The 12,522-nt window shown below is 36.5% G+C and overlaps 1 protein-coding gene across 1 annotated transcript in view; it reads left to right on the plus strand.

Moving 5' to 3' along the window:
* EIF4E (eukaryotic translation initiation factor 4E) overlaps nt 1–4,276 on the plus strand; it is a 45,482-nt gene extending 41,206 nt beyond the window's left edge. The window contains exon 7 of the mRNA XM_049885672.1: nt 1,554–4,276. Coding sequence (XP_049741629.1) covers nt 1,554–1,668 — 115 coding nt within the window. The 3' untranslated portion in view covers nt 1,669–4,276. The remainder of the gene's footprint in view (nt 1–1,553) is intronic.
* Nucleotides 4,277–12,522: the final 8,246 nt, after the last annotated feature.

Here is a 12,522-nt window from a genome sequence, read left to right on the forward strand (position 1 = left end):
CATTGTATTCCTAATCTTTTTTGTCAGCTTCAAAACTTGTTAATTGTGGGGTTTCACGTTTCTTTGAAAATGAGAGTTAAAGAAATTAAGTATGGTTTCCTCTGAAAGTTTTGTATTTGTGTCAGCATTAAAAAGTTTTGACTTCAGTTTTTAAAGGAAAGATTTTTTTACCCTCCCCAGTTTGTATGGCTCATTATTCTTGCTTTCAGACATTTTTAATGGATTAAGTATAATTGAAAGGAATGTATTATATCATAACCCAGGAATTGTAAATCTGACAGTAATTAAAATTTTAGTTGTAGAATAATTTTTCCACAGTTTACCGGGGGAGGGTAGTAAGAGCTTCTGGAAGGTAGAGGTCATGATTGAAAAAATTATGCTAGTATCATGTTGGGAGACTTTAGCTCCATGAAAGTGTTTCCCTTTGTTTTTGATTCTATCATTTTTTTTCTTAAATTTCGCCATTTTTTCTTAAAGATCTCAATTCGTAAGGTGATCTGTTGCCCTCTGTCATCTGTCCTGAGATACCCCGTTATCCTTATCCCTCGTATCACCTTCTTTATGAGTGTACCACCACAGCCTCATGTTTGTTCCTCAGCCTTTGGATGTGCTTTTTCTTTTGGCATTATACTTTTGACCTCATGACTTTCCTAGAAGAACTTCCTCTAATTTTCTAGATGAGATTAGGTCCTTCCTGTTCGACAGTGTCACAACCCCAGTTCTTACCCTTTTTGGCGCTCATCATAATTTGTTTTACAATAAAGTAACATCCTACTTGAAAATTAGGTTCCAGAGTCAGTCAGTGTGCAAGGCTTTATGTGTTCTCAATTACCATGAAAATGTCATAAATCACCCTCAAAGTGTTTTTCTGTCTGCACAATCTTGTCAGTGATAGGTGGAGTAAATATAATTGTATATTAATATATAGCATTTACTAGGTTTCATATATAAAATATAAAGGAGCCCTGGTGGTGTAATGGCCTAGAGCTCAGCTGTTAACTGAAAGGTTAGTGGTTTGAACCCACCAGCAGCTCTACAGGAGAAAGACCTAGCCAGCATGGGAAACCCTGTGGAGCAGTTCTTCTTTGTCCTATAGGATCGCTGTGAGTCCGAATTGACTTGATGGCATACAACAACAGGAACATATAAAAAATATAACTATAATATTTTAGATCATATAGCAGATCAAAGAATGAGCATAGACATGTGCATGTAATTGATTTTGTGTAATTTAACTATGTATGTGATACAGCTTCACTGTATGTATTTCCAATGATTTAATTGTATTTTCCCTACTAGACTACAGACACCACAAGGCCAGGAATTGTCCCTGCTTTGTACACTATTGTTTTATCAATATTGTCAAGTCCCTGATATATAATGGGCTCTCAAATATTAAGTGATTAACCAAGATTGTTGTGAAAATGAAGAGTAAATTGTGCTGATAGGCAAAGAATATGCAGTTTCTCAAGTCCAGGTATCATATAAAGACAAACGCCTATTTTTAGAGAATTGAGTAATAAGTAATGGCTACTTTTCTTTTCTTCTTCTAGGAGGGTATACAAGGAAAGGTTAGGACTTCCTCCAAAGATAGTGATTGGTTATCAGTCCCATGCAGACACAGCTACTAAGAGCGGCTCCACCACTAAAAATAGGTTTGTTGTTTAAGAAGACACCTTCTGAGTATTCTCATAGGAGACTGCGTCAAGCAATCGAGATTTGGGAGCTGAACCAAAGCCTCTTCAAAAGCAGAGTGGACTGCATTTAAATTTGATTTCCATCTAAATGTTGCTAAGATATAAGAGATGTCTCAATCGCCTTTGTCTTGTACTTCTGTGTTCATTTTTTTTTTTTTTTTTTAATTTTGGCTAGAGTATCCACTATCCCAATCAAAGATTTGCAGTACACATCATCCCCAGAATCCATAAATGTGTTCCTGGCCCACTCTGTAATAGCTTAGTAGAATTCACATTACAAAATATTTACTCATCCACAATATTCAAAAAAGAACTTACATTTCTATACCTTACAGGAAAAAAAGTCATTTATGTACCATTGTACGCAGGAGCATATTTTGCTGGTTTGAAAGACTATGATGCATACAGTTTTCTAGCAATTTTCTTTGTTTCTTTTTACAGCATTGTTTTTGCTGTACTCTTGCTGATGGCTGCTAGATTTTAATTTATTTGTTTCCCTACTTGATAACATTAGTGATTCTGATTTCAGTTTTTCATTTTGTTTTGCTTTTGTTTTTTTTTCTCATGTAAGTTTGGTGAAGGATCCAGGAATATGACACAAAGGTGGAATAAACATTAATTTTGTGCATTCTTTGGTAATTTTTTTGTTTTTTTGTAACTACAAAGCTTTGCTACAAATTTATGCATTTCATTCAAATCAGTGATCTATGTTTGTGTGATTTCCTAAACATAATTGTGGATTTTTAAAAATGTAACATCATAATTACATTCCTAACTAGAATTAGTATGTCTGTTTTTGTATCTTTATGCTGTATTTTAACACTTTGTATTACTTAGGTTATTTTGCTTTGGTTAAAATGGCTCAAGTAGAAAAGCGGTCCCATTCATGTTAAGACAGTGTACAAAACTGTAAATAAAATGTGTACAGTGAATTGTCTTTTAGACAACTAGATTTGTCCTTTTATTTCCCCATCTCTATAGAAGCAATTGTACTCCTGTTGCGAGGCAGTCTCTGTTGTGTCTTCTTTTTGTCGTGTCTTCCACGTGAACACCTTAAGTTTGGAGCACTAGTTTGATTATTATGTTTATTAAAATTTTTAATAAATTTAGTAGGGAGCATTATATATATGGAACTAAATTGATGTGGCTATCTTTGTTTTTTATAAACTAAGGCACAGTCCTTTAGTCTTAGGTAAATAATGTAGTACTCTCAGTATGTTAAAGTAAGAATTGGTCTCTTGGTGTATCACCATTTGATTAGCAGGAACAGTGGTTTTAAAACTTGGTTGCTGAATAGAGATGCTCTTCTGTGTCAAAATGCTAGCACAGGGGAAGAGGACAGGTGGTGGGGGCATATGCACTAAGAATTTGGTTAGTGTTGTCTAATAGAATGGAATAAACGGGTATGAAGATGTATTTATATTGGTAAATTGGTGTAGTATGGTTTCGTATAAACTTGAAAACTTGATCTACTCTTTGTAGACAACATTTGAAAACAAACTTGAAAAAATTTTGTCTATTATACATAAGTGTATAATTCAGATCCTGTGAAATAAAAAATGACTAGCATATACAAAAGGGTAAGCTGAACTATAGCAGAATGAAAATCATTAGTTAAGGAAAATTTATTTTTAAATGGTGATTGTGAATTGATTGATCATTTTAAAACTGATAAACTTGATGAAAATTCTCCATAAACATGAAATTGGTAGCATTGATTTCATTGCAGAATTTTAAAACAGTTTAAAGGGTACCAGAGGCTACCATCTGGGTACTTTCAGTGCCACAAAATCCTCTTGTTCAGTATTTTGGAAATAGTGACTCTTTTGTGTTTATAATCTCAATATACCTAATATCTGCTGTCTAAGCTTGGGTGGTTAGTTCAGCTGATTTATTGTCTATGTTGATATGTATAATTGTGAGCACTTCAAGAGTTTGCTTAAAAGAGAACACGGTGGTTTGTGTTGGCAATGGGTGGAATTGGAGTAGTATGTCTTTTAGAAATTAATTCTGAGATGCTGTCCAGTTTTAAGAAGCATTAGCTTTTGGGGGCAGAGGAGGGATATTAAATGTACACAGTTTCAAAATTAAAAAAAAAAAAAAAATCTTGATAGCATGCAATTAGCCATACCATTACTTACCATTTTAGAATCACAATCAAAGTTTTATTTTAAACCTTTTTCCCAGGGAGTGAGGGAGGATTATAAATTAACTCTGAATTGCTTTTGGCAATTGTCACATATATCACAGTGACTTGTACCTTTTCACAACATATTTAATATCTTTTCTAAAAATTAAAATTAGACTACATTTAAAAAAAAAAACTTTTTTTCTCTTCTGTCCCAACTGGATATTATGAATAAATATATTTTCATATCAGAGAATTGAAAGAATTTCTAATGGATGAATAGTATTTCATTGTAGAGATGGGACACTTCATTTAACCAATTTTATTGTTTATTTCCCAATTCTACAAAAAGATTTGAAGCAGATTATATAAGAATTAAATAATTATAACACTTAACATAGTGCTTACTTTGTGCCAGGCAGTGTTCTAAGCACTTTACATGCACAGTAACCTGCCCAGTAACCCTTTCAGGTGTAGGTGCCATTGGCTCCATTTTACAGATGAAGAAACAAAAGCATTAACAATTTAAGGTCACAGCTTGTAAGTGGCAAAGTGTGAGTTTGAATCCTGGAAATTTGGTTCTAGAGACCCTAAACCACATTATACTGACTCAGTGAGATATGACCGTTCTGATAGGCTACAGTAAATCAAATCAGATTGAGGTCAATTTAAGCCAGGCGTATAAACATTTATTCATTTGATTTCCTTTGGTAATGAAGCTTTTAATAGATGGAGATTTACCTAGTTTCCGTTAACAACAAATTAGTCATTTGGGGAGTTTTGAGAACATGTAGGCAAAGGAATAGGAGTTTATAGAGTATAGGTTAAGTGACTATTTTCACATACAATTTTAAGTATCTATATCCTAAGTTATCTTCTAAGATAAATAGCAAAAGAAAGCAGAATTTTCAAGTTGATAGTTGAAATTCTCATTGGCTGAAATTGCGTTTAGAAGGATAATTTTAATAAATTTAGTGAAGCATTGTGTCAATGAAATGTTTTACATTTTGAAATTAAAACAAATTAATAAGTCTCTATGCTACCTTTTGTCTCTAGTTGTTTCTGTGGGTTATCTTCATTCTTGAATGGGGTGGGGAAAACACCTAGATTTTCTTGGAGTCAGACCCTCTTTAGGTGGACTCAAGATTTTTAGGTCAGATTTACATTAAACGAAATTGGGTCAATGCTACTCAAAAGTGGATCTGTGGAGTAGTGTACTGCAATTTAATATTGCTATGATGTTAAAGTATGTGATCATTTTTCTAGTAAAAAAAAACTTTAATGTCTGACAGAATGGCAGTTTGGGGGTTTAAACTGGTTCTTAACGTACAGTTTGAGAAGCACTACTCTTAAGGTTACCTTCCTCAGTAACCAAAGCTAGCTCATATTCATCAATCCCTAAACTAATTAGGTTTGTTCTCTCTCCACTCCGCTCCTCACAGCCAATGAATTTGATATCAAAACTTCAAGTCCTGTAGCATCTTTTGGTAATATATTTTTATTACTGTGAATTCCAAAGTAGACATTAGGCAGTCCAAGTGCCTTCTAGACTTTAGTATTCTTGTGCCTTTATTTCTTATACTGACGAAAGCAATTTTAGGCATGTGCTCAAATGTGACACTGTCTTTTCCAATCCAGAGGAACCAGCTTTCACATTTTAATCTTGCCCCCTTTTTCTTTAACTCAGAATTTATGATTATTCATAGTTTTGCACAGAATTTGGCTTCCCTCCCTTCTCCAAAAATATGTATGGAGCACCTCCTTCCACTAGGCACTAGGTGCTGTGCATACAGCAGAGAACAAAGCGAACTCTGCCCCTCTTCTGAAGAAGTTTATGGTATTTTTAAAAGGCTTATATTCAAAATAGTTCATATGTTTCTACAAGTTACTGAAATAGAACTGGAGTTTTTATTACTGGAGTTACATGGTCTAGAGGTAAATATAAAATGAGGTTGTGCGCTCTGAAGACCTCTAGCCCTAAGAGCCAGTCTAAAAGTTTATCACACCACAGGATTGTTTGAGCAAACCCTCACGTGCAAAACAAGGGTTTGTGCAAGACTTAATTTCTCCTTTGTATTACCGAACTCTGTATGATTATCCAAGTAAAGTTTTATGACTCTTTTTGATGATGTGATTGCAATTTTTTAAAAAAAATGTTGCCCTTCATTTAGTATACCATTTGAGTACGTTGAAGAAGCATTTCAAATATGATTGTGTCTGCATTGCTATGGTTTTAGAGACTGCAGTCCTCTCCAGCAACTATCCCAAAATACTGATCCATGATTTTTTTCTTTAATGTTCCATGGAACATAATATATGTTTATTTTGTTTTCTTTCTCTCTGCAGTTTTGTGTGTGTGTGCTTTAGGTGAAAGTTTACAGTGCAAATTAGCTTCTCTTTAAATATTTATACGCAAATTGTTTTGTGACACTGGTTGCAATCCCCACAATGTGTCAGCACTCTCCCCCTTTCCCTTTGCACTCTAGGTTTCTCGTGTCTATTTTGTCTAGTTTTCCCATTCCTTCCTGCCTTCTCGTCTTTGCTTTTGGGCAGGTGTTGCCCATTTGGTTTCATATACTTGATTGAACTAAGAAGCGGGTTCCTCATTTATGTTATTGTTTGTTTTCTAGGTCTGTCTAATCTTTGGCTGAAAGGGGACTTGGGGAGTGGTTCCAGTTTAGAGTTAACAGGGTGTGGTCTGGTAGCCATGGTCTGGGTTTTTTGTTTTTTTTTTTAAACTGCAGAAGGGTGAGATGAAAATTTCCTGACTCCTTCCATCCCACTCTTCTTTCTCAAGGTAACCCTCAAATTTCTTGTAACTTTTCCCTTTAGACACAATGGAATGTATTATTATTTTTTCACTTCATCCTGCGATTTTCTGCTTGTCATGGTACATATAGAACTCATTTTTATTCTAGTATTTTGGATGTAGGAATACTTCATTGGGCTTTTTTTTTTTTTTTAATAATACTTGCCTTACAGACCTCCAGTGTAAATTGTAGTCTGTCTTTTGTATACTGTAGAAAGCAGTTTATTTTTCTTCAGCCGTAGTAATGGCACTTATTCTTCTCCCTTCGACACCCAGAGCACTCTGATGTTCATACAGGACATCAGTGTACTTGTCAGTGTTCCTCAGTGCCCTTTTGCAGTTTTGGTCCTCGTATTTTTCTGATTGGTTTTTTTAATTTCTTTATCTTGTAATGAATCAACGTTGTTATAAATACAAGTAAAATAGTTTACTTGCTAGATTGCTCTTTTTGCCCCAAAACAGGCAGTGAGCCAGGAGCCACTTCCATTTTGGACCTGTAAATTTGAAAAAATTTTAATTACTACAGTGATATTGGGCCTAGTTTTGTCTTTAAGCTTTATAACGAATTTAACTTCACAATTTTTGAAATGAGAGCATTTGCTAGGTACATCTTGTTAGAGGCACTTTCCTTTGGCATTTGTTTTTAAGGATATTATTTCTTTGCTTCCACCTCCCCCCTCCCAACCGTTGACTCAGTTTTTGGTGACTGGTTTCTACGTGATGCCTGACTTTATGTATTGGTGTGTGGGATACTCCATAGGGCATAAGATTTGTCTCAAGTTTACCCTGTTTTGTATTAAGTGCTTGATGTGTCAAAGTGTTAAACACACTGTGTTCACATTTGGAGCTTTGTTTTAGTTAGCCACTGCCTTTTAGATAGTAAAAAAAAAAATTTTGTGGTTAAATATTGTAATGTCCTGCATGAGGGATTTGTAATTGAGCCAGAATTATATCTAAGGGAATCATAAATTCCCGTTTCACACACCTTTTTTTTTTTTCAGTAAACCACTCAAAAAAATACTGTCTTCCAATGTTCATATCTTCTATTTTTACTGTCTTTGGGTTATCCATCGTGGCACTTCCAAATATGTCTTTTTGACCCCCCCCCATACATCAGATCCATGTTTTTCCTTGTCTACTGGACATCATGCTTGGTAAGGCAGAGGGTCAGCAAAAAGGAGGAAGACCCTCGATGAGATGGATTGGCACAGTGGCTTCAACAATGGGCACAAACATAGCAGTGACTGTGAGCATGGCTCATTGTTCTGTTGTACATAGGGTCGCTGTGAGCCGGCACAGACTCAACGGCACCTACTAACAGCAACACTGGACCTCAGAGTCGGGTCAGTAAACTACAACCCACAGGCCAAATCTGGTCTGTCACTTGTTTCTGTAAATAAAAATGCATTGGCACGTGATCTCACCCATTGTTCACATATATCTATGACTATTTTTTGTGCTACAATGGCAGAGATGGTTAATTGTGCCAGAAACTGGCCCTTTACAGAAAATGTTTGCCAATCCTTACTCTAATGTTTTGTAGTGACAGTTTGTTGGCAAAAACCAGTTTACCCTCCTTTTAATTTCACTTCTAAGAAGCCCGTATCCTGACCTGATGACTTTATCAATTCCATCACATAAGCCTGATTTACACGCTTATCTACTCTCACCTTTTACTTAGACTTGGCCCCTGAGGTCACTGAAATTTTTAAAATTTATCTCCACACGATTGTCCCTTTTAGTTTCTGGATTCTTATCCTAAATGATCTCCTTACTTTTTGCCCCTACCCCATGCCCTCATGTGCACATTGTTTTTTCTGAATGTTAGAAGAATTCTTTTACAACTCTATAGAAAGTAGCCAAAGTAATTAAGGTTCTCTCAAACTGGAAAGTATTAGTGCTACTGTACTTGTTACCACAGTAGTAGCTGGTGTTTTTAATTTCAAGAATTGGTTGCAAAGTTCATCCAGTGCAGCTTGTTGTAATTCTGTAGGACTGTCTCATATATGGAAACTCTGGTGGCGTAGTGGATAAGTGCTGCCAGCTGCTAACCAAAAGGTCAGCAGTTCGAATCCACCAGGTGCTTCTTGGAAACTATGGGGCAGTTCTACTTTGTCCTGTAGGGTCACTATGAGTCGGAATCGACTCGACGGCAATGGGCTTGGTCTGGTTTTTGGTCTCATATATTTCCAGCATTACCTAAAATAGCATGGGATATGCATTTATTTGTTCATTGTTTATTACAGGTAGTAGGAAAAAAATGAGGGGAAAATGTGAGAAAAGATTGAGCCAAAAGTGTGGTTAGCATTCCAGGTTCATACCATAAAGCCCATTCTAATGATGAAAGAGAAGCAGGTCACTCAAAGATGTTTAAGTCCTGCTTGGGCAGCTGCCATTTGTGAGATGCAGGTTTTGCCGTAAGTAATCTAGAAGGCTACACCAAGTGAGAAAGGCTGCAAAGGGTATTTCACAGAAAGATTAAAGTAAAAACAGCCACTTGGTCCAGAACAGTGTGTACATGCTTTGGAGTCAAACACCGTAAGTTCAAATTCTGGTTCTGCCATCTATTAGTTTTATAAACTTAGTCAAGTTAAATGAGCTCTGTAAGCCAATTCCATCAGTTTTGGAGCAGGTGATATGCCTACAACATAAGGCAGTTGTGCAAATTAAATGAGGTCATATGCATACAGTCCTAGTGCAGTGCCTGGTATATAGCAAATATTCAAGGAAAATCTTCCATGGATCTTCATAAAAGAAGACCTATAGTGTAAGTAGTGACTGACAGTAATTCTAAGCTTTATGGGAGTGCTTTTTTTAAAAGTTCATCAATGTAGACTGATGGAATGATACAAATTGCCATTCCATGAATGTAATTGGGTGGGGAGTGGACTCCTGATTTGTAATCCAGCCTAGATTGTAGAGTCTCCGGGCCTAAAGCAGGATTTAATGTAATGGTTCTTAATCTATTTTTGATAGAATAAAGTTATCTCCCCTTCCTCCACAAACAAAATAAAAAAACCTGTTGCAGTCGAGTTGATTCTGTTTCATATTGACCCTATAGGACAGAGTATAACTGCCCTGCAGAGTTTCCAAGGAGCGCCTGGTGCCCGGTAGATTCAAAATGCCAACTTTCTGGCTAGCAGCTGCAGCTCCTAACCACTATGCCACCAGGGTTTACTCTGTGTGTGTGTGTGTAAATTGTGTGTATTTAGGGGTTCCATAGAGCTGAAGGCACTCCATGGATTCCTTAAGCTGAGTGTCCTTGTATGCCTAAATTAAGGTCCCCTGATCTAGAGGAATGGAGCCCTGATGGCACAGTGCTTAAGAGCTCAGCTACTTAACCAGAAGGTAGGCAGTTTGAATCCACCAGCTGCTTCTCAGAAACCCTTTGGGGGGCAGTTCTGCTCTGCCCTATAGGGTCGCTAGGAGTCAGAATCCACTCTGTGGCAGTGGGTTTGGGTTTTTTTTTTTTTTTTAAGCTAGAGGAATGGTAATGAGCACATAAATTTTTAAGTTAAAACACCAAATCTGTTGCCATCTGTTGATTCCTACTCAGTGACCCTATAGGCAGGGTAGAACCGCCCTATAGGGTTTCCAAGGCTGTAAATCTTTACAAAAGCAGGCTGCCACATCTTTCTCCCACGGAGTGGCTGGTGGATTCAAACCACCAAACTTTAGATTACCTGCCAGGCACTTAACCACTGTGCCACCAGGGCTCCTTTAAGTTAGTGGTTCTTAATTCTGTCAGACCCAACACCCCCTATGTAAAATCAAATACATTGCACCTTCTATTACCCAGAAGTGAAATTTGTGGGTGATAAAACTTGCTTACCCAGTTTTTGAGGAAAAAGAGAAGTACCCTAACTATATTATAGAGAAGAGAAATAAGCAAGTAATTTTTAATATATTTTAGCTCAAGCAACTTCATTATATAGTCTGATGCTTGAACTTATTCTGTACCTAGATCACTGTGATTGTGACAACTAAATGCCAGCTGTTAGTTACTCTGAAATAGTGAACAGTGCTTAGTAAAGTTCTGGACAAAAAGTATAATCTCAATTTACACATTATATTCCAGGAAAATTCACAATATATTAAAATTTTGCAAAAAACAAACTGGGCATTAATATGTAAAATGAAATCTAGATTCAGAGTTTCACAGTTGATGACTGGCAGGATATTTGAATGTCTTTTGAGACATTAATAATTCTTAGGTGTGTAAATCAGTTCTGTGCATTGTTCTTCCCTAATAAATGCCACAAACACTCTGGCAGTAATTGTTAAAACCAAAAAAAAAAAAAAAAAAACAAACCCAAACCCGTTGCTTTCACATCAATTTTGACCCTATATATAGGACAATGTAGAACTGCCCCATAGGGTTTCCAAGAAGTGGCTGGTAGATTCTGTCAACCTTTTGGTTAGCTCCTGATCTTTAACCGCTGCACCACTATGGCTCTTGTTGCAACCAAAGTGTCCCACAAATTTCCAAAATACTCTCTGGGGGGTGGTACTGTCCCCATTGAGAACTAGTCCTCTCATTTTGGATTCAGAGCTTTTTTAATTTCAGTATGCACATGAATCACCAGGCTCCAGCTGATTCATTACCCCTGGAGCCAGGCCTGTGATTCTGAATTTTGAAGACGCTCCCAAGTGATGATGATTCTTGTGATCCATGTAGCACACTTTGAAAATAGACACAGTGCTTTATATCTGTGTGGTCAAAATTGGAAACCACTAGCCACATATGGCTATTTAAGTTTAATTAAATAATTCAGTTCCTCATTGATAACCAGATTGCAAATGCTCAATAGCCACACATGGCTGTGTTGTTAGTTGCCTTTGAATGGAGACACTATGTGCAGCAGTCAAACATTGCCCATTCCTGTGCCATCTTCATTATATTGGCATGTTTGAGTTCATTGTTGCAGCCACTGTGCTTCCAACCTAGGGGGCTCATCTTCCAGCACTATATCAGACAATATTCTGTTGTGATCCATAGCCTTTCTTCCCAGTATGTTTTAGTGTGGAAGCTTCACTGAAACCTGTCCACGGGTGACCCTGCTGGTATTTAAAATATCGGTGGCATAGCTTCCAGCATTATAGCAACATGCAAGCCACCACAGTACCACAAACTGACAGACAGGTGGTAGCACCTGTGGCTAGCAGTTACTATTTTGGACAGCACAGATGAAGGACAAAGTTCTATTGAACAGTGGTACTGTATACATGGTTTCTCAAGTGAGTTTTTAGTAAGCTTCAAACAGCAGTGAGGTTGACTTTTTGACCAAGTATCTGAAGAGCTAATTATGTGTGAAAGCATATGCTTTAAGAGCCGAACTTAGAATGAAATTGTCATCCTTTTTGTGAAACTCAAACTGGATAAAAACATGGACCTGAGTGAAATGCCACCAAATCTACATAAATGTGGTTCTAGCTTCTACTTAAAAGATTCCTATAGCATAGAACAGTGATTTTTCAAAATGTTCCTTACTGCAACCCACAATAAGAAATACATTTTATATCATGCTCAGTTTATGTATATATGTATATAGCAAAACAAAAGTTTCACTAAGCTGTATTCAACTTCAGATGCATTCTGAGAATTTGTATTCTAGACCTTTTTTTTTATTTGAATATTCGTCTTCACTGTCTTCATCTAGTCAGCCATGACCTGTGGTTTGAAAAATTGCCATAAAATATCCTTGGTAATGTGAACCTATGAAAATTACAGTTTATAGCAGTTGGCTATCTTGACTATAAAAATTCTCTGTGTAGTCTGTTTGTTTACAACTTGCAGTTATACTGAAAGATAAACACAAAATTTGTAGATAACTGGATGAGTTACCTTGCCACATGGCACTGCTAAGTGTTAATCAGTTATACAAATA

Source organism: Elephas maximus, chromosome 5 (genome assembly GCF_024166365.1).
Source record: "Elephas maximus indicus isolate mEleMax1 chromosome 5, mEleMax1 primary haplotype, whole genome shotgun sequence".
NCBI classification, from domain to species: Eukaryota; Metazoa; Chordata; class Mammalia; order Proboscidea; family Elephantidae; genus Elephas; species Elephas maximus.